This window comes from Mandrillus leucophaeus, unplaced genomic scaffold, assembly GCF_000951045.1.
Source record: "Mandrillus leucophaeus isolate KB7577 unplaced genomic scaffold, Mleu.le_1.0 Scaffold1213, whole genome shotgun sequence".
Taxonomy (NCBI): domain Eukaryota; kingdom Metazoa; phylum Chordata; class Mammalia; order Primates; family Cercopithecidae; genus Mandrillus; species Mandrillus leucophaeus.
In genome coordinates, this window is record NW_012100466.1 from 265,955 (window position 1) to 290,193 (window position 24,239).

Sequence of the window (24,239 nt, forward strand, 5' to 3'; positions counted from 1 at the left end):
AATTCTTCCACATCCTCATCAACATTTGGTATGATCAGTCTTTAATTTTAGTCATTCTACTGTGTGTGTAGTTGCCTCAATGTGGTTTAAATTTACATTTCCCTTATGATTAATGGTATTAAGCACCCTTTCATCTGCTTATTTGCCATCTCTATATCTCCTTTGGTGAAGTGCCTTTCAGTTTTCAGGCCATTTTTTATCTGGTTTGTTCCCTTATCGAGTTTTTGAGTATTATTTGTATATTCTAGAAACAGATCCTTTTATCAGATAGACCTTCTGTTATATGTTCTCTCTATCTGGGCTTGTCTTTTCATTTTCATAACCCTGTCTTTCTATAAAATAACTTCATTGCAGTACATTTGACATATAACACAATTTTCCCATTTCAAGGGTACAATTAAATTATTTTTAATAATTTTATTGAGTTGTACTAACATCACGTATCAGTATTAGAACATTTCAATTTCCCCAATAATATCTCTCATGTTCATTTCCATTTACTTCACTTTCCCATCCCTAGCTCCAGAAACCACTTGTCTACTTTCTGCCTCTATGAATTTGTATGTGTCTTTCAGGACATTTTACATAAATAGCATCATACAATATGTGACGTCTTGTATCTGGTTTCTGTCACATGATAGAAATCACATAATATCTTTGAGGTTCATACATGACGCAACATGTGTCAGTAGTTAACTGACAATAGGCTTTCCATAGACGTATTTTAACAGGTAAGGAAGTTCCACTCTATTCCAAGGAAACAGTGTCTTCAGAGAAGCAGGAGTTTTTTATTGTGATACATTCTAATTTATCAATTTGCTATTTTATGAATCATGCTTTTAATGTGAAATCTAAGTAATCTTTGCCTAGCCAAAAGTCACAATTTTTTCTCTATGTTTTATTTTAGGTCTGTAAAATAACTGTAGTTCCTATGACTATGTCTATGATCCATTTTGAGTTGACTTTTTTTTTTTTTTTGAGACGGAGTCTCACTCTGTCGCCCAGGCTGGAGTGCAGTGGCGCCATCTCTGCTCACTGCAAGTTCCGCCTCTGGGGTTCACGCCATTCTCCCGCCTCAGCCTCCCAAGTAGCTGGGACTACAGGTGCCCGCCACCACGACTGGCTAATTTTTTGTATATATATATATTTTTTAGTAGATAAGGGGTTTCACCGTGTTAGCCAGGATGGTCTCCATCTTCTGACCTCGTGATCCGCCCGCCTCGGCCTCCCAAAGTGCTGGGATTACAGGAGTGAGCCACCGTGCCCCGGTCCTAGTTAATTTTTATATATGGTGTGTGCTATGGACCAAAATTCAGTTTTTGCATGTGGATATTCAATCATTATAAAACCATTTGTTGAAAAGACTACCCTGTTTCCACTGAATTGAATTCACAACTTTTTAAGACATAAGTTGTCTAACTCCGTATCCTGTTTCATTGATTTATTCATCTAACTCCAATAATACACTGTTTTTATTCCTATAGCATTGTAATAAGTTTTTAAAACATGCAGTGTTATCCTGTCAATTATATGTTTTTTCAAAGTTGTTTTGGCTATTTCCAAGTCATTTTAGTTACCATATAAGTTTTAAAAATCAGTTTGTAATTTTCTACAAAAAAGTGACCTGAAATTTTGATTAAAATTGTTCTAAATCTATAAATAATTGTGGGGAAAATGATAGTATATTAGAAATTTTGTCCCATGGAAAGAAAAGGCATATCTCCCCATTAAAATCCTTCTAATTTTTTTCACAAATATTTTATAGTTTTCAGGGCAGAGGTTTTGCATAGTTTTTGTCAGATTTATCCCTCAGTATTTCATATTTTATGTTATTTTCAAATGTGTTTTTAAAATTTCAATTTCTGATTATACGTTGGTAGTTTATAAACTCACAATTGGATTTTGTGTATTGAACGTGTATCCTGTAATTTTGTTAATCTCACTTATTAGCCTTAGTAGCTTTTTAAGTTAAATAGCATGGGATTTTCTACATAAATTATCATGTCTTCTGGAAATAAAGACACATTCATTTCTTCTCTTCTAGATTGGATACCTTAAATTTTTCTTGCATTGTCTAGAACCTCCAGTAAAATGTTGAATATAAATTGTAAAAGGGGACATCCATGACTTTTACTTGACATTAGTGGGGAGGTATTCACTCTTTCACCATTAAGTATAATGTTAAGTACGTGGTTTTTATACATACATTCTACAAAGTTGAGAAAGGTCCATGTTTTTTTGCAATGAAAAGGACAATTAAAAAAAAAACTAGCTATATATTTAAATGGAAAAATAATAATTGCACATATTTGTGGGGTACATATCTATGTCTTGATACATTTCATGTATAGTGATCAGATCAGTGTTATTATCATATCCATCCTTATTTGTTTTGTGAACATTCAGTATCCTTCTTTGAGCTATTTGATACTAATAACTAATAGTTAACCATAGTCATCGTACAGTAGTATAGAACACTAGAGCTTAGTCCTATTTACCTGTAATTTTGTCTCCTTTAACAAATCTCTTCATATGATCCCTTTCGTTTTACTATTTCCAGCCTCTAATATTTTCTGTACTACTTTGGCCTATATGAGATCACTTTTTTTAGCTTTCAGATATGAGTGAGAATATGTGGTGTTTAACTTTCTGTTCCTGACATATTTTACTTAAAATAATGTCTTATAGTTCCATCAATGTTGACATGAATGACAAAATTTAATTCTTTCTTATGGTTTAATAGTATTCAATTGTATATATATACCACATTTTGCTTTAACCATTCATCTGTTGTTGTACACTTAAGTTGATTCCACATCTTGGCGATTGTGAATTAGTGCTGCAATAAACATATTGGTAGAGATGTCTCTTCTATGAAATGATTTCTTTTCTCTTGGATAAATACCCAGTAGTGGAATCGCTGGATCATATAGTAGTTTTACTTATATTTCTTTGAGAAACCTCCATGCTGTTCTCCATAGTGGTTGTACTAGTTTAAATTCCCACCAACAGTTTATAAGAGAACTCTTTTCTCTGCATCCTCACCAGCACTGGTGATTTTTTTTTTTATCTCTTTGATAATGGCCATCCTAATAAAGTAAGGTGTTAATACATTGTGGTTTTGATTAGTATTTTCCTCATACTTAGTAATGTTGAACATTTTTCATACACTTGTTGACAATTTCTTTCTCCCTCTTTCTGTCTTTCTTCTCGTTTTCTCTTTTCTTTTTCTAAATTTAACTTTACGTTTAAACCTTTATTTTTGGTTAAGAATACCTGTGCACATTTGCTATTTAGGAAAGTTACATATCATAGGGGTTTAGAGTACACATTATTTTGTCACTCAGGCAATAAGCATAGTACATGATAGGTAGATTGTTTATCCTCACCCTCCTCCCACCATCCACCCTCAAGTTGGTACTATTGTCTGTTATCCCTTCTTTTTGTCCATATATACTTCATGTTTAGTTTTCACTTATAAGGAGGCTGTGTGGTATTGTTTTCTGTTCCTACGTTAGTTCACTTAAGATAATGGCCTCCACCTCCATCCATATTGCCTCTTTTTTATGACCACGTAGTATTTGATGGTGTATATGTACCACATTTTTTAAATTTAGTCAACCATTGATGGGCACTTATGGTTGATTTCATGTCTTTGCTATTGTGAATAGTGCTGTGATGAACATACACATGTATGTGTCCTTACAGTAGAATGATGTACATTCCTTTGGTTATATACTAAATAATGAGATTGCTGAGTCAAATGATAATTCTGTTTTAAGTTCGTTTAGAAATCGCCAAACTGCTTTCCACAATGGCTGCACTAATAGACACTCCCACTAGCAGTGTATAAGTGTTCCCATTTCTACACAACCTCTCCAGCATCTGTTTTGTTTCGATTTTTAAATAATGGCTATTCTGACTGGTGTGAGATATCTTGTTGTGATTTTGATTTGCATTTCTCTAATGATTATGAGCATTTTCATATGCACGTTAGCTATTTGTATATATTCTTTGCGAAAGTTACTGTTCATATCCTTTGCCCACTTTTTAATGGGGTTGTTTTTTGCTTATAAACTTAAGTTCCTTATAGTTTCTTGACATTTAGATCTCTGTTGGATACATAGTTTGCAAATATTTTCTCCCATTCTGTAAGTTGTCTGTTTACTCTATTGAAAGTTCCTTTTGCTGTGCCGAAGCTCTTTAGTTTAATTTGGTCCCATTTGTTAATTTTTGGTTTTATTATTCTTGCTTTTGGCATTTTCATCATGAAGTCTTTGCTCAGTCCTACGTACAGAATGATATTTCCCATGTTATCTTTCAAGGTTTTTATAGTTCTAGGTTTTATATGTAAGTGTTTAATCCATCTTGAGTTGATTTTTTTAATATTGTATAAGGAAGGGTTCCAGTTTCAATCTTCTACATGTGACTAGCCAGTTATTCCAGCATCATCTATTGAATGTGGAATCTGTTTCTCATGGCTTGTTTTTGCCAACTTTGTCGAAGATCAGATGGTTGTAGGTATGCAGTCTTATTTCTGGGCTCTCTATTCTGTTCCATTGGTCTATGTGTCTGTTTTTGTACCAGTACCATGCTAGTTTGCTTACTATAGTCTTCTAGTATAGTTTGAAGTCGAGTAATGTGATGCCTCTGACTTAGTTATTTTTGCTTAGGATTGCTTTTGCTACTTGGGATCATTTTTGATTCCATACAAATTTTTAAACAGATTTTTCTAATTTTGTGAAGAATGTCATAGGTTTGATCAGAATAGCATTGAATCTGTGGATTGCTTTGGGCAGATGGCCATTTTAACAATATTGATTCTTCCTATCCATGAACATGGAATGTTTTTCCATTTATTTGTGTCGTATTTGATTTCCTACAGCTGTGATTTCTAATTCTCATTGTAGAGATATTTCATCCCTCTTGTTAGCTGTATTCTTAGGTATTTTATATTTTGTGGCTAATGTGAATGGGATTGTGTTCCTGATTTGGCTCTCAGCTTGGATGGTGTTTTTGTGTAGAAATGTTATTGAATTTTGTACACTGCTTTTGTATCCTGTATTCTGCTTACATTACTTATCAGATAAAGTAGCTTTTGGGCAGAGACTATGGGGTTCTTTAGGTATAGAACCACATCATCTGCAAACAGAGGTGGTTTGACTTTCTCTCTTCCTACTTGGATGCCTTTTATTTCTTTCTGTTTCCTGATTGCTCTGGCCAGGACTTCTAGCACTATGTTGAACAGGAGTGGTGGGAGGTATTCTTGTGTTGCTCTGGCTTTCAAGGGGAATGCTTCCAGCTTTTGCCCAATCAGCATAATGTCAGCATAACTGTTGGCCATTTTTTTTGTCTTCTTTGAGAAATGTCTTTTCAGATAATTTGTTCCTTTAAAATTTTGATTATTTTTTTCTGTTGAGATGTTGTAGCTTTTAAAAATATTCTGGATATTAATCTGCTGTTGGGTGAGAAGTTTGCAAATATTTTTCCCATTCTTTAGGTTGTCCTTTAACTCTGTTGTTTTTCTTGCTATGCAGAAACGTTTTAGTTTGATATAATCCGATTTGTTTATTTTGTCTTTTGTTGCCTGTGCCTTTGAGGTGTTATTGATAAAATGTTTTCCTACACCTGCTGTTTGTTCTATTTGTTGAGAAAATGCCCTGAAGCACATTACCTATGTTTCTTTCTAGTAACTTTGTTGTTTGAGGTCTCTCATTTAGGTATTTGATCCATTTTTAGTTGATTTTTATTTTTTTGTGTAAGAGGAGGTCTAATTTCATTCTTCTGCAGGTGGATATCGAGTTTTTCCATTACCATTTATAGAAGGCTTTCTTTTCCCAATGAGTGTTCTTGGCACCTTTGTCAAAAATCATCTGACTGTAAGTACGTGAATTAATTTGCATGTTCTCTCCTCTGTTTTAAGGTTCTATATGTTCGTTTTTATATCAGAATCATGCTGTTCTGGTGACTATAGCTTTGTAGCATATTTTGAAGTTTGGTAGTGTGATGCCTCCTTCATTGTTCTTTTTACTCAGTATTGCTTTGGCTATTCTGGCTCTTCCTTGGTTCCATTTAAATTTTAGGATTATTTTCTCTATTTCCATAAAACATTTCATTGGTACTTTGATAAATATTTTATTGAATCTGTAGATTGCTGTGGGCAGTATAGTCATTTTAATAATATTAATTCTTCCAGTCCATGAGCTTGGAATGTGCTTCTATTTATTTTTGTACACTTCAGTTCCTTCTATCAGTGTTTTGTTTTTTTAAATGAAGGTCTTTCAACTCATTGATTAAATTTATTTCAAGGTATTTTATTTCTTTAAGTTATTGTAAATAGCATTGTCTTCTTCCTTCTCATCCTGTTTGTTATGTATAACAATGCTACTGAATATGTATGTTGATGTTGTATCCTGCAACTTTACTGAATTTGCTTATCAGTTTTGAGAGTTTTGTGTTTGAGTCTTTAAGTTTTTCTATGTATGAGATCACATTGTCTATTAAAAACAGATAATTTTAATTTGTCCTTTCTAATTTGGATGCCCTTTTGTTTTTAATTTTACCTAGTCACTGTGGCCAAGACTTTTAGTACTACGCTGAATAGAATTGATAAAAGTGGGAATCCTTGTTTTGTTCCAATTCTTAGAAGAAAGGCTTTCACCTTTTTTCCATTCAGTATTATTTAGGCTGTGGATTTTTCATAAGTGGCCTTAATTGTGTTGAAGCATTTTCTTCTATGTTTAATTTATCAAGAATTCAAATAGGTAATGGATATTGAATTTTATCAAATGCTTTTTTTTCGTCTGTTGAGATAATGTTTTCTTCTTCATTCTATTCATGTGATGTATCGTGTTTACTGATTGTGTATGTTAAACCATTCTTGCTTTCCTGGAATAAATCTCATTTGATCATGGCATATTTTTTGATATATTATTGGATTAATTTTGCTAGTTTTTTATTGAGGATTTTTGCATCTATGTTCTTTAGTGATATTGGCCTGTTGTTTTCTTTTTCGGTTGTATCATTATACGCTTTTGATATCAGGGTTACGCAAGCCACATAGAATGTGATAGGAAGAGTTCTCTCCACTTTGATGTTTTGGTATAGTTTGAGAATAACTGGTAATAATTCTTCTTTAAAGGTGCTGTAGAATTCAGTGATGCAGCCATTCAATCCTGGAATTTTATTTGTTGGAAAACTTTTTATTATTAACTGAATCTTGTTATTTTTATTTGTCCCTTCAGGTTTTCTATATCTTCTTTGTTCAATGTTAGTAAGTCATATGTGTCCAGGAATTTATTCATTTCTTTCAGGTTTTCTAATTTTTAGGCACGTTGCTGTTCATAGTAGTTTTAATGATCCTTTTTATTTCTGTGGTATCCAGTATGACATCCCCTTTTGCATTTCTGATTTTATTTCCTTGGGTCTTCACTATTTCTTTCTTAGTCTAGTTAAGGTTTTATCAATTTTGTTTATTTTTTCATAAAACTTTTTGTTTCATTGATATTTTATATATTTTTCACTTTCCATTTCATTTAGTTCTCTGATCTTTATTATTTCTTTCTTTCTACTAATTTTGGATTTGGCTTGTTCTTGATTTTCTACTTACTTAAGAAAAATGCATTTTAACGTGATTATTTGAATTTTTTCTAGTTTTTGATGTAGACATTTATTGCTATTACCTTGGCTTTAATACTGCTTTTGCTGTTACCCATAGGTTTTGGTATGTTGTGTTTCTATTTTCATTTGTTTCAAGAAATTTTAAAATTGTATTCTTATTTTCTCCCTTCACCCATTAGTCATTCAAGAGCATGTTGTTTATTTTCTATGTATCTGTATAGCTTCAAATGTTTCTCTATTATTGATGCCTAGTGTTAGTCCACTGTGGTCAGATAAGATATTTGATATGACTTTAACTTTTAAAAACGTGTTGAGACTTGTCTTGTGTCCTAACCTATAGTCAGTCCTGGCGAATGCACCATGTGCTGATTAATGTGTATTCTGCAGCTGTTGGATGAAAATATTTTGTAAATGTTTTTTTTCTGTTTTGTTTGTTTGTTTGTTTGTTTGTCTATGGTACAGTTTAAATGCACTGTGAGTTTTTGTTGTTGTTTTTGTTGTTGCTGTTGTTATTTATCTTTCTAGAAGATCTGTCCAATGCTGAGTGTGAGATATTGTAGTTCTCAACATTTATTGTATTACAGTGTATCTATCCTTTTAGATCTAGTAATAATTGCTCTATGTGGGTCCTCCAGTACTGGATGCATATATATTTATCCAACTATATGCTGTCTACATAAATTCACCTCACCTGTAAGACATGCATAGAATGAAAGTTAAAGGAAGGAAAATGATATTCCATGCAAATAGAAACCAGTAGCAAGTATGAGTACCTATATCTATATTGGGTAAAACAGACTTCAGTAAAAAGCTGTAAGAAGAGACAAAGGCAAACATTATGTAGTAATAAAGGTAACAATTTAATTCAACGAGCAATCTTCAATTGTTTCCTGTTTACTTTTGTCACTACCATAGGAGACTTTTTTCTTTTAAGAGACAGGACCTTGCTATGTTGCCCAGTCTGGACTTGAACTACTGGGATCAAGTAATCCTCCCATCTCAGCCTCCCAAGTAGCTGGGACTATAAGCACACACAATCATGCTTGGCTTTTAAAAAAATTTTTTCAGGCAGTCACCCAGTTATGTTTAGCATGCAAGTCCTGGCCTACTTTTATCGGCTATGGTTCCAATAATAGTTCAACTTTCATAACTTTTGTGGTGTTATTTTCATCTGCTTGATTTATCTAGTTCCACTGGAGCTTCCAGTAATCCCTACTGGTGCCACCTAAGAGAAGAGAAAGAGCTCATCTAGACCAGGAACTTGTGAGGAGATACCTACCCCCGTTGGTGTTGCCCAACAGACTAATGTCCTTCAGTGGAAAATGGAAACTCCATTCTTCAGGAATACATAGCACACTTTCTGGACTAGTTGCTCATTGTGGCTTGGTCCCTCTTCCTGTTGACAATAAGCCACTTGTATGTCTAGGTAGAAGAAGTAATTATCTTGCTTACAGGAGTCAAGAGACTAAGCTACTCTTTGTGTCAATATCTTCCTTGTTATTATTGCCTGGTGTCTCCTGATTAGGGAGAGAATATCCTGGTCTAGCGGGAAAGGAGTGTAATTCTCCTGGCTGCTTATTGTCAACAAAACTTCCAGTTAATCTTCTTTGTCAAAGTTGCCAGACTCACTTCATGTTGTTCCTGACATGCCTGCTCCAACTGGTGGCAGATGGGGATGGGGAATGAGCTTACCAAAGCTTTCTTGTGTTGCTAAGGTGGGGGACATGAGGTTCCTGGTTTGGATGGCCTTTTAGTGTTAAATGAGGGGACCAAAACACCCTATAGGTCCTGTAACTTCTGGAGTCCCTAAAGGGGCACTTTATTTTTTCATCCTTTCAGAATTCTCCTTTGGTAGCCTCTTACATTGTTTTCATGGTTTATAGTTCTACTTTTTGGGGAAGAAAATGGATAAAGGAATATAGACAAACTTGGCCAATACTGAAGTCCTAGCTTCATTTTTATTTATCCTATCCATTATAAAATAACTTGAGTTATCCTGCTTTTTGTTTCTTATTTTTCTAATTTCAACTCTTATTATAAAGTGTATGTGTACATGGGTAAACTGAATAATGGTGAGGCTTCAGGTCCCAGTGATCCCACATCCAGATTATAAGCCCGGTACCCAACAGGTGGTTCTTAAGCCCACATCCCCTCTCTCCCTCCCACATCTAGTGAGTCCCAGTGTCTGTTGTTCTTATCTTTATGATCATGTGTATTCAACGTTTAGTTCCCACTTAAATGTGAGACCATGCAGTATCTGGTTTTCTGTTCTGGCATTAGGTCATTTAGGAAAATAGCCTCCAGCTGCATGTATGTTGCTACAAAAGACATGATTTTATTCATTTTTATGACTGCACAGTATTCCATGGTGTATATGTACTATATATACTTCAATGCTGATAGGCACTTAGGTTGATTTTATGATCTTGTTATTGTGAATGGCACTGTAATGAATATATGGCTGCATGTGCCTTTATGATAGAGTGAATTATTTTCCTTCGGGTATATACCCAGTAGAGGCATTGCTGGGTCAAATGGTAGTTATATTTTAAGTTCTTTGAGAAATCTCCAAGTTGCTTTCCACAGTGGCTAAACTAGTTTGCATTCCCAGCAACAGTGTATTTGATTTTCTCCAATGACTGAGGAGAATCAGTTGTGTTTCTTTTTGTCTTGTTTTGTTTTTTGTTTTGCCTTTTTAATTATTGCTATTCTGACTGGTGAGAGATGGTATCTCATTGTGGTTTTGGTTTGCATTTCTCTGATGACTGGTGACATTCAATGTTTTTTTCATGTTTGTTGGCCTCTTGTATATCTTCTTTTGAAAAGTGCCTGTTCATTTTTAGTTAGTCTTTTGCCCATTTTTAGTTAGATTGTTTTTTAGCTTCTTGATTTGTTTAAGTTCCATGTAGATTCTGGCTGTTAGACCTTTATCAGATGCATGTTTTACAAATATTCTCTCCCATTCTGTAGGCTGTCTTTTTACTCTGTTGGTGATTTTTTTTTGTGGTGCAGAAGCTCGAATTTAATTAGGTCCCATTTATCTTTTTTGGTTTTGTTGTGATTGTTTTTGGTGAGTTAGCCATAAATTATTTGCCAAAGTCCATGTTGAGCAGGGTATTCCCTAGGTTTTCTTCTAGGATTTTTATAGTTTTCAGTCTTACGTTTAAATATTTAATCCATCTTGAGTTAATTTTCATATGAGAGATAGGGGTTCAGTATCATTCTTCTGCACATGGCTAGCTAGTTATTCCAGCACCACTTATTGAACGAGGAGTCATTTCCCTATTTATTATTTCTGTTGATTTTGACAAAGATCAGATAGTTGTAAGGTGTGCAGCTTTATTTCCAGGTGCTTTATTCTGTTCTACTGGTCTATGTGTCTGTTTTAGTATCAGTACCATGCTGTGTTCATTACTGTAGCCTCACAGTATAGTTTGAAGTCAGGCAATGTGATATCTCCTGTTTTATTCTTTTTGCTTGGGATTGCTTTGGATCATTTGTCTTTCTAAAAGTCTATTCATGTATCTTTTATGATTAAAGCCTTTTAATGGTTTCCTATCTAGGGACCAGTCACATCAAAGTCTCCTGGGATATTTGCCAAAATGCAGATTTATTGGTCTTACATACAAAAATGAATGAGATTCTTCGAGAAAGCACAATTTTACTGAAGTTCTGTTATAATAAGATTTAAAAATTTACAGCAGTTGTATCAGAAAGCTAGAGCACAAAATAAGATTGGTAAACATTAATTACTCATCATTTCTAAATACTGACTTGCACTAAAAGGAAACAGTAAAGTAAATTATGCATTACTGATTGAGATATTTTATATTGATTATGATGCAATTGTCTGATCAAATTAATTGGGTTGATTAGATGTAGAAAAAATCGTATTTTATTAATTATTTTGGAGTCACTTTTAAAACTGAGAAAACTGCCCATGGATTATATGGTGTGCTGATTATTACATTATAATTCAGATTACATTTGCAGTATATGTAAATATTACTATCTTGAAATATGTCCTTTGAGACAATGTAGTGCTATCAAGGTTCAGTTTTGCCAGCTTTACAAATATGATGGCAATTTTCTCAATGGCATTCTTACTAACAGCACAAGGGGAAACCCATTTGCTGCTTTAAATGAAAGATTACTTACTGCTCTTTTTCTAGAACACCCTGTAATCCAAGGCACAGTAAGGTTTCCTGAAATCTGTGAAAACAACAAATGGAATCTCAGTAAGCTATTTATTGACAGTACTTGGAATGTTGATCAATACCAAAGATTTCACACACTATTTCAAGATAAATCTGCATTCAGAACATATTCCCCATGTGTAAAATGTTGTTTCCTTATTGAACTCAACAGATTTAAAGGGTCCTTCTTGGTGAAAAAAAATTGAGAAGTGGTGCAGACTTCTGGGAATTCAAAAAAAAAAAAGGTTCTAAGGCATCGTTGGGGGGCCTACGATTGTTGGGACTCTGTTGCAAATTTTAAAATCTATAGATAATACAATTGTTATAATAAAAATTCAATGCTTTTAGAAGCGAAGAAGTTACAAGAAGTTTAGAATACAGTAGTCCCCCTGTATCCACAGATGGTATACTCCGAGACACCCAGTGGATGTCTGAAACTGCAGAGAGTATCGAACTCTATATATACTATATTTATTCTTATGTATACATGCTTATGAAAAAGTTGAATTATAAATTATATAAGAAATGAACAATAATAATAAAAGTATTGACAAAATACTGTAATAAAAGTTACGTGAATGTGTCCTTTCTCGAAATATCTTATTGTACTTTTGCAAGTTACTGAAACCATGAAAAACAAAACCATAGATAAGGGAGGACTACTGTAGTCACATCTTAAATAGGGCTTTACCACAAAGCAAGAGATGACTTCATAATGAATGACGTGCACTATAAACTACTTAAACACATTACCTGTATTTACTTTGTAAACTCAGCACTGACTAATGGATTTATTGCTACATGTGTTTTCTTAATACAAATCTTAGACCTACAGTATAAATGACTGAAACAATGTTTCTCCAATAGTGGCCTCAATAGAAGTCTATTCACTGTGCTCTACACTCTTTTTTGCAAAATGGTGAATTGTATATTTTAATAAGCCCATTTGTTTAATGAAATATTCTCTTTGCATAAATAATGTACTACTGTAAAAGGGAGAAAAAGCAAACCTTTCGTCATTACTATCTATACAACAAATCTTTCTAGATAAAAATGTGTTTGATAAAATTTGTTCTTTTTGAATTATGTTCCAGTGTCTAGTTTTGGTAGTGAAGTTTAGCAATGTTGCAATCTTGAGGAGGTATTTCTTGCATATTATGCAAGTATTTTATACTCGAGCAAATACTTTCTGATAATTTCCCAGAAATGGTGAAATATGTTGACCTTTACTAATGGGGCAGGGTATTGTGGTAGTTATGGATACATTCAAGTTCAATACATTCTTGTCTACCTAAGTACTTGAGTACTCACACCCAAAATTGAAATAATGTTCCTACAAATCCTATTCAACAGTATGGTAGTCCCTTTTTAAGTAGAAACCACTAAGACAAATGGCCAGTAACACCTTATTACGTCAGCATTGCTACACAGGTAGACAGATGCTACTCTAGTGGGATTTTAGGGAGCATTTACAAAGACAAAGGTAGTCTGTTAGCTGTGGTTCAGGTTAGCCTGGACTTAACTATGCTTTATCACAGGACACACAAGAATTGGGGTGTACCTCTCACTTGCTCTTTCCTTCCCTTCGAAACAGATGCCTCCTGAGAGACTGACAAAGCAATTCAGCCTCAGTAGGTCATGGAAGTGAGAACAAGGCATTTGATAAAATATTTAATGTTTTTCATAAATTATAAGCAGTAATGACCTAAATAGTATTATGCCTATTGACAAAGAGTGATATCAATGTAAATAGTAAATTAATATTCTCAGTTATTCAAACTTCAGGTAAGCTGTTACTGCTCCTGGCCACCAGACCTGCCATTTTACTTTGAGTTACAAGTATACCAAAATGCAAGGAATAAGTTAAACATGATATAAGCTCCAAATAATACTTTTAAGGAAAAATAAAAATATTTTACTCAAGATAAAATACTATTACAGTAAAATGGCAATTAACTGGAATGCTAGGGGTTAATGAGAAGGTGTGAATAATTAATTTTTAATGATGAACTGAAGGTGATAAAAAATTTATTCTTAAAAATTATTCAAAATATATTTTTTCTTTTTATCCCACCAATGTGTACTAGGGTTTGAAAATTCATTGTTAGCCTCAGTAAGGGAAATAAATCTGCTTAAATAATACCATATAATCTAGAAAAAATATAGATACCAAGTGTTTTGGATTATCTGTTCACATATTATTTTCCATTGTAAAATAATTCAAAATTGACCATACAGAATTTCTAGAAAATATATGATAAACCAAATGAATTACAAACAAAACAAAACTTTAAACCTAAAAAATTACATGTGAAATAATAAAGAGGATACAATAAACATTGTAATAGAATTTATATAAACACTGACTATACATTTGAGAAATGTAAAATGTGGTTTTCTGTTTAAGTCAATTGTGTGTAAGGAAGAAAATACAAAACTCCTATGAGCACATAGTATGCAAATATTATAAATTCCATGTGATTTTGGAAGAAGTTTCACTTTTTTTGTTTTATAATTCCGTGCCAGCAGTTACATGATACTCAAATGTTATATTTAACTAATCTCTAATGTTTACTTCAAATCCATTGTTCAGTTCATTACATTTCTGGTAGAACTTGGGAAGAGCTGGTCAAAGTAACTGAATTTGTAGGCTTTTTTGAATAAATATCTTTCTCCAAATTTGGGAAGCTTTATTTAGTGAAATATTGATGATCTATTTCTCACTCACCAAAAGCTATGAAATGCAATACTCAAATTAGAAGGGTAATATACATCTCATTTAAATGATATTTCAATTCCAAACTCACTTTATACAGACTGGTTTGGAAAATATGAAATAAATCTTCAAGGAGATGAGACTGATTTAACAAATATATTAGAACATACACATCCAAAAGAGTGCTGTACATTTCCAAGTAGAAAATCTGGAGTGTTATAAACTCATTACAATGATGTTAGCATTATTCAAAGCATTTTGGAAACTTTCATTTTGGAATTGTCAGTTCATGCCTCATCCAGAGATTTTGTCTCATTACACTCCTTTTATTTTAACTGAAAATACAACAGCCCCAATTGAACATTCATATTAGTCACTAAACGTGGCTTAGAATAAATTCTATTTTTTAAAATCAAATGTTCCCTCAAGTGATAATTATTTGTCACTACTGAAGCATGTAAAAAAGTTCCACCAGCTCCTAAAGCAATTGTGAAAGAACTTCAAAAACTTTTGACAAAATTGAACATTAGTGAAATAAGTATATATAACTTTCCAATCAGGTATTTCTTCTATATGTGGTGCTGTTTTAGAGTGCTACAGGAAATAAAAGATCAGTAAAAGATAATTTCCTGGGCGGCAAGAATTATTGCTTGAGAGTAAGAGATAAGACAGGTACATGAATGTCTGTACTACAAAGAAAACAAATGTCACAAGGGAGGTACAATAAATGAAGTGCAACAGGAGCTCAAAATATGACAAAATTACATCTACTTGTGAATTGATATCTTAGCTTAACCTTAAAAGATGGGTAGAATTCTAATAGAAATTAAAAAAAAATCAGCATTTTAGGGGAAAAAATAGAATGGCATGAGCACAGTGGAATAAAAAGATAGGATGTATTTGGGGAATGGTCAGTTCAACCAGAACTAGAAAGGGGAGTTAAGGTCACTGTGTGGAGATCATGAATGGCAAAGTGCATTTATATCAAATTCTGTAGAAAATAGGTAGCCATTGAAGGCATTCAAACAGATGTATGATATGATCAGACTGTATTTTTATGCAATACAAATCTTAGGTATCTATGTGCGTACAGTAAATTAAAGAAGCACAGAAACTATTATGATAGCTTGGAAGTGAAGTAATTCAGGCTTGGAACCAAGGTAGAGAGGTAGGAATTAAGAAGAGAAATATAAAGCATACTACTAAAGAAAGGCCTTGTGTATAAGATGGAAGAGAATGAAATAGTCTGGAGATAATAAAAATTGTCCTATTATGGCCAACTGCTTCCCAGAGTGCCTGGTCTTCTGGAGCTAATGGAGAACTGCAACTTTAAAAGTAAATGAAAGAAAGTGTACTTACTGTTGGAAATCTGCATCTCATGGCTAAGAGTGGATACACAACGAAAATAATGCACTTATTTAGATGTATACTGGAGTCACATCATATGTATACTTAAGGTTCATGAATTCAACTATAACACATTTGCCAGTCTCATGTAAAATCATACTTTTACTTTAAATAGACTCTACATATCAAGGTATCAATTATATATGATATGTCTTCATTACTGTACATGGTTGTACATTCATAAGAAGGCATGCAGATAGTTAAGTTTCATAGATGATTTAGGTATTTTCAAAGGAATTTTTGCTGTTTTATTTTACACAATTTAGACCCCATATATGAATCTGTTTTAATGTTTCCGCAAGATAATTAGATTGCCAAGAGCAAATTACCAAGTTTTAAAAATTTATTCTAATTATTTTATATAGTCACACAGAGATTATATGTTAAAAACATTCATTTGATTTCAAAAATATGTTGTAAAGACAGTTCAACATATATGCTGTACTTCTTATTTTAAAAATCTGAGACCAACTTATGAAGTTAGTAAAGCTACTGTCTGATATATACTGCATTTTATGTGAGCCAGGAAAATTGAGTATTTTGATTACTTAGCATTTTGTTAAATGGAATATGATTAAATGAAGCAATCAAGCAATAATCAGGCCTCTCAGAAGAATTCAGCAGTAAGAGACTCATAAATCAGTGTTTTAGCTTTCCATCAGTTGTTTTAGTATTAGCTGAGCATAGAAACCTATCAATCACTCTGCTTTAATAGGCAGAGTTTCCTAATTTTTTTTTCCAATTATGAGGTGTACAGCACAGAGAACATTGCTGGGCATACGATAGCACTCAATAAATATTTACTGACTGACTAATTGAATTCACTTGGGTGTTTATTATTCACTAGCTGTAATTTGCCGAAATTTAACAAAAAGCCAAGAGTGGCAATATATATGAGACTAATGCATGGGGTAAGGAGCTGTGGAGGAGGGGGGTAAATTATTTACGGTTGAGAACAATGTGTTCTGGAGCAAAGAAAAAAGATGTCTTCTTGTATATAAAAATATTTTCCTCTTTTCTCTCTACAAATTCTTCAGAAAAGTTTTCAGAAATTAGAATGCCTTTACAAATTAAAGTTTCAATGCTACAACTTTTGGATGAACAAGTAACATATTTTTACACATATGAATTTTTCTATTATGTGATAGAAATCTGGTGCTTAGAAAACTATTAGCCTGGAAAGTTCACCTAATTGAAAGCCAAAATGCTATTTGAAATTTGTTTTTATACATAGTAGTAAAATTTTACAAACCACAAGAAATTAAAATCAGGGACGCTAGAATTCTAAGATGTTTCAGTGAAATTATAAAAGGTACTCAGATGGAACATTACAAAACAAATTAATCCTACTGATTCTTGAGATATTGTCTGTTAAAAATAATGGAAGTTTAAAAATAAAATAATGTAAGTTAATATGTGGAATGTTTATCTTCTTATCCAAAGGCACTAAGGAATAAACAATCACAAATCTAGAACCCCTAAAATTATGTGCTCTAGCATATTGTAAAATATTACATTAATTCTACTCATATAAAAAATAGAAATTTGGGAAATATAAAAGCTCTTTACTAATTTCAGAAAATAAATTGTAAGCATTAGCTTTAAATTCTAAATACATTTATATAGTTGAAATGAAGCAGTTCATTACATGCACATTCAGAGATCAGTTCATCAAACAACAACAAAAGATTTATTGCTTTTGCCAGGCTACCCATATTTGCTGGGCTGGAATAGGATGGTTACCATGAATCACAACTCTATATCTTTTCTTTGTGTATAACTACATGTTGAACCAAAATATAGATTTTTTAAATAAATCAAACACAATGTCTCTTTGTAGCATTAACACTATATGGATTGATACATTTATTCTGAAATTAAAAAAAAAAAAAAAAACAGCAGAAAGAAGTAAGCAAGATGAAGGCCTAGGTAGCTCTAGATCCTTGTCCCCCCAGTAAACATTAAATAAACAACTAGTGACTAGTTGAAATAACTTTATAGTAGCTCTTGAAACCATATTCACAACCAATTGAGTATACAATCAAGAAAATGTCACATTCAAAATAGTAGGAGATTTCACAGGTTTTTTTATTTGGCTTGTTGTACTCCTTCCTGATATGGCAGGGCACATTTTTGGGGAAGTGTGGTGGCCTGATCCCCAGTCTCTTCTGTGAGTAAGAGAGTGTGAAGTGGACTGAATTTGCAACATTTTAATCTGTCTGGGGTCTGCCTGAGGAATTTGTCTCTTTATCTCCTAATTTGGAGTTCAGACAACCAATAGTGGCACATCTCAGATCTTAGGCTAGTGGAATTGGTGAGAAGCAGTGAACAAGGCTCATGAAAACCTCAGAGAGACTGAAGACCCATGGACGCTTGGGGAAAGAGATTACTAATTGAGGAATATAATAGAGCAGCTAAGGGTTTTGGAAGATGCCGGAATGAGAGTTTAAGAAAATCTAGATATTTAAAAGTAGCCACATAGAGCAGGGGCTTCAAGATGGCCTGCTAGAGGCATCTGGTATTCACCTCCTCCACAAAGAAGAAACAAAACAGCAAGTAGATAATCACATTTTGAATAGATCATCTAATAGAGAAGGCTGGAATTCAACAAAGAAGTGACAAAACACCTAAGGTAAGGAAGGAGAGGGGAGCAAAGAAGCCTACTGGGCCAGTGGGAGCTAAGAGCCTTGAGAGGTTCCCCAATACAAGGAAAGAATAAGCTAGTGACAGCCAGTAGTACACATTTCTACCATGGATTCCTACAATCTTAGCCAATGGAAAGTGCCTCAACTCACTTAGGCCCTGAAACTAACAAAGGAAGCTGCTTGAAGATGAGTTGACAGCATTGCTCCAGAGAGGAAGCTCACACCAGGTCCCCCTCACACACCAAGTCCTAAACAGTTACAGCAAGATGCCACTTTGAGAGGCCAGTCCCTATCAGATTGCTTCCTGCCCTGCCTCTCCAACACCTCCTGCATCTCCAAATCCCTGAAGCCTAATTGCCATCACTCACATGAATCTGGACTGTGATGCTGATTGGTACCACCAGGGCTGAAGCACAAGCCATTGGCTGTAATCCTTCTGCCTCTAATATCAGAGCTGCCTCACATTTAATAGCACCTTGAAAAAAGGCTACCATACTTACAACTCCCACCTGCAACTGAGATGCCTATTACCCAGCCACCTGTTCAGGATGCTGCCAATGAAAACAATCTCACCCTCCCCACCAGCAGAGCTGCAGCACAGCCACTGCTATTCCCACCAAGTATTCTGTAAAAGCCTGGCAATCACCATGCTCCAGCCTACTGCAGCCAGTGCCTGCACACACCATTGAGGGCTAGAGGACAGGCCTTCCTGGCTCAGCTTCATCCATCCCAATGCCTGAGCACACTGTTAGTGCCTGTAGATTACCCCGCCCCATCCACCACATTTGGCACGACTCTTGGGTGCCTGAGGACAGGTCCACCCAGCCCATCACAGCCACTGCCAACAGCAGGATGAACTGTGTGGGAGACAGAGGGTTGTCCTGCCATGGCTGCTTCATCACTCAGGTCACATTGACTCCTCAGGGGCCCAAGGACTCACCCACCCATCCAGGACGTGGCCAGCACCTGAGGAAGTTGCCTGGAGGCCCAAGAATCACCACACCTGTACCTGCTAATACCAGTGCCAGAGTATACTACCCTAGGGCCCAAGGACAAGCAGACTCAGCTTGCCACAGCCACTGAGGCCCCAGGACTGGCCCATCTGAATGTCTCTGTTCCCAACAAAACTTCAACATAGCCTCCACTAAAAATCACAACCTAAGCATTAAGAAAATGACAGACACTGCTGATGCTGTTTACAGGTGAGGAAATCATGCAAGGACTATGCTAATGGACACACCCAGAATGAAAGCCAAAGTGCCCTACCCAACAAACCCCACAGATACATCTTCAGGAAAAAGTGCTCCCCTACAAAAGCAAATTAAAAATATTGGAAGAGGCAACTGTTATACCAGATGCTCAGATGTCAATGAAAATACATAACACAAAAAGACCAGGAAATATGATACCTCTAAAGGAACACAATATTTTTTTTTCTGTTTTTTAAAATTATTATTATACTTTGAGTTCTAGGGTACATGTGCATAACGTGCAGGTTTGTTACATATGTATACTTGTGCCATGTTGCTGTGCTGCAACCATCAACTCGTCAGCACCCATCAACTCGTCATTTACATCAGGTATAACTCCCAATGCAATCCCACCCCCCTCCCCCCTCCCCATGATAGGCCCCGGTGTGTGATGTCCCCCTTCCCGAGTCCAAGTGATCTCATCATTCAGTTCCCACCTATGAGTGAGAACATGCGGTGTTTGGTTTTGTGTTCTTGTGATAGTTTGCTAAGAATGATGGTTTCCAGCTGCATCCATGTCCCTACAAAGGACACAAACTCATCCTTTTTTATGGCTGCATAGTATTCCATGGTGTATATGTGCCACATTTTCTTAATCCAGTCTGTCACTGATGGACATTTGGGTTGATTCCAAGTCTTTGCTATTGTGAATAGTGCTGCAATAAACATACGTGTGCATGTGTCTTTATAGCAGCATGATTTATAATCCTTTGGGTATATACTCAGTAATGGGATGGCTGGGTCATATGGTACATCTAGTTCTAGATCCTTGAGGAATTGCCATACTGTTTTCCATAATGGTTGAACTAATTTACAATCCCACCAACAGTGTAAAAGAAGGAACACAATATTTATTCAGCAACAGATTATATTCAAGAAGAAATTAATGAAAACCAGAAAAAATAATTTAAAATATTGATTATAGAGAAGCTCAGGGAGATACAAGATCATTCAGAAAAATACAAAGAAATCAGAAAAACAATTCAGGATGTGAAAGAGAAATTTACTAAAAAGATAGATATCATTTAAAAAAGGAATTCTGGAGCTAAAAAGTTCATGGAATCAAATAAAAAATATATTCAAAACTTCAACAACAGACCACACCAAGCAGAAGAATGAATTTCAGAATGGGAATGTAGGTTTTTTGAAATAACCCAGTCAGACCAAAAAAAAAAAAAAAAAGGATAATAAAAAAGAATGAATAAAGCCTACACAACACACGGAATACCATAAAGTGCCCAAATATTCAATTTTATCATGTCCAAGAAAGCAAAAAAAAAAAAGAAAAAAGTCAAAGCAATAAAAAATCTATTTAGTGAAATAGTGGCTGAAAACTTCCGAAGTCTACAAAGAGATTTATGCATCCAAATGCAGGAAACTCAGATATCCCCCAGAGATACAATGCTAAAACGTCTTCTCTATGACATAATACAGTAAAACTGTCAAAAGTCAAAGGCAAAGAGAGATTCTGTAAACAGCAAGAGAAAAGTATCTAGTCACCTTTATAAAACCCACATCAGACTAGCACCACATTTCTCAGTAGAAACTTTACAGGCCAGGAGATAGTGGAATGATATCTTCAAAGAGCTGAAAGAGAAACAACCCTGCAAGTGAAGGATACTATACTCAGTAAATTTACTCTTCACAAATGAATAAGAAATAAAGTCTTTCGCAGACAAACAAAAGCTACAATGCACCACCACTAGACTCACCCTGAAATTGTTTAAGGAAGTCTGACATGTTGAAGTGAAAGACAATACCAGCAATATGAAAACACATGAAGGATAAATCCCACTAGAAGAGCAAACACACTCATGAGAAAGGGAAAAGACCCCAATGTTGCCATTAAAGAAAGCTGTCAGATTACATTTGTAAACAATAAAAGTAAAAGGAAGGAACAAAGGTTATTATTTAAAACCACCAGAAATCAACTAGTAAAATGACAGGAATAAATATTCACATATCAATTATGATTTTGAATATAAATGAATTAAACTTTCCACTTAAAATATATAGACTGGCTAAATGGACAACAACAACAAAAAAATCACTCCACTATATACTGCCTACAAGAAAGCAATCTCACCTATAAAGGCACATATAGACTGACAGTAAAGGGATGGAAAAAAATATTCCATGAAAATGAAAACAAAACATGAGCAGGAGAAGCAATACTTAGATAAAACAGACTTTAAGTAAAAAAACAATAAAAAGAGAAAAGGAAAGTCGTTATATAACGATAAAGGGATCAATGCAGCAAAAGGATATAAAAATTCTAAGCATATATGGTCCCAACACCAGTGCACCAAGACATACAATGCAAATATTATTAGACTGAGCAAAAAGAAGAGACTCCAGCACAAGTATAGTTAGGAATTTCAACTCCCCACCTTCAGCATTAGACAGATGATCTAGACAGAAAATTAACAAAGAAATATTGTATTTAAACCATAAATTACATCAATTGGACTTAAAAGGTATTTGCATAATACTTCATCAAATGACTATAGAATACACATTCTTTGCAACAGCATATGGAACATTCTCCAGTACAGACCACGTGTTAGGACACAAAACAAATCTCAACATTTTTTAAAAATTACAACTATATAGAGTATCTTCTTAGACCACAGTGGAATTAAACTAGATATCAGTAACAGGAGGAACTCTGGAAAACTTACAAATACATGGATACTAAACAAGATGCTTCTGAAAAAGAAGGAAGAAATTAAAGAGAAAATTTAAAAATGTATTAAAACAAATGAAAACTGAAACAAAATATACCAAATACAGGTACAGCCAAAGCAATGCTAATGTAAAAGTTAAAAGCAATAAATGCCTAGATGAAAAATTTCAACAGAATTGTACTAAATGAATTCATTTCAAAAATGAGCAAAACTCAAACAAACCAAACACAAAATTAATAGAAATAAAGGAATAATAAAGATCAGAGCAGAACTAAACAAAATAGACACTAAAAATATATAAACTATCAACAAAATGAAAAGTTGCATTCTTAAAAGATCAACAAATTTGATAAACTGCAAGCTAGACTAACCAAGAGAAAAAAAGAAGACATAAATAAATAAAATCAGAAATGAAAAATAAACACTGCAACTGATATTACAGAAATACAAAAGATCATCAGAGACTATAAAGAACAACTACACACTAGCACACTAGAAAACCTAGAGGAAATGGATACATTTCTGGACACAAACAACCTATTAAGATTGAATTAAAAAAGAAATAGAAAACCTGAAGAGACCAATAACAATTGCTTAGATTGAATCAGTAATAATAAAAAAAATTCTACCAGAAAAGAAAAGTTCAAGACTTAATGACTTCACTGCCAAATTCTATGAAACTTACAAGGAAGAAGTAAAACAATTTCTCCTGAAGCTATTCCAATAAAACTGAAGAGGTGGGAATTTTCTCTAATTATATAAGGCCACCATTACCCTGATACCAACACTAGACAAGGATGCAAAAAAAAAAAAAAAAAAAAAAAAAAAAATTTCAAGCCAGTTACCCTGATTAATACAGATGCAAAAACCCTCAAGAAAGTTCTAGCAGAGGGAGCAAGATGGCCGAATAAGAACAGCTCCAGTCTCCAACACCCAGCGCGAGCGACACAGAAGACGGATGATTTCTGCATTTTTTTTTTTTTTTTTTTTTTTTTTTTTTTTTTGCCTGCAAAACTTCAATAGAAAAGGGGAGCATATAAATTGACATTTTGTATATGTTCCATCCAGGAACAAGCTATGCAAAATGTAATTTATGACATTATGTTTATACATTTATTAAATTAATTATTTCGACTACAATTTTCTTAAAATTTATCCCTAAAATTTAAAAAAAGGATTTTTTGGAAAAATATAACAAAACTATTTTGTTGTAATGTAATAGTTCCTAGAATGCTCAAGTCTCTTATGTAAAATGGCATAGTATTTATATATGACCTACACAATCTCCCTTGCAAAATTTAAATCATCCCTAAATTACTTAAAATACATAATGTAATGTAAATTCTATGTAAGCAGTTATATTCGATTTCTGCATTTTCAACTGAGGTACTGGGTTCATCTCACAAGGGAGTGCCGGACAATCGGTGCTGGGCAGCTACTGCAGCCCAACCAGCAAGAGCTGAAGCAGGGGGAGGCATCGCCTCACCTGGGAAGCGCACAGGGAAAGGGAATCCCTTTTCCTAGCCAGGGGAACTGAGACACACAACACCTGGAAAATCGGGTAACTCCCACCCCAATACTGTGCTTTAAGCAAACAGGTACACCAGGAGATTATATTCCACACCTGGACGGGAGGGTCCCACGCCCACGGAGCCTCCCTCATTGCTAGCACAGCAGTCTGCCATCCAACCGCAAGTCAGCAGTGAGGCTGGGGGAGG

The 24,239-nt window shown here is 34.3% G+C and overlaps 1 protein-coding gene across 3 annotated transcripts in view; it reads right to left on the minus strand.

Moving 5' to 3' along the window:
- Positions 1–24,239, minus strand: part of HDX (highly divergent homeobox) — a 185,792-nt gene that overhangs the window by 104,211 nt on the left and 57,342 nt on the right. For all 3 annotated transcript variants that reach the window (XM_011971350.1, XM_011971352.1, XM_011971351.1), the window contains one exon: positions 11,779–11,832. In XM_011971350.1, the coding sequence (XP_011826740.1) occupies positions 11,779–11,832 (54 nt within the window). The remainder of the gene's footprint in view (positions 1–11,778; positions 11,833–24,239) is intronic.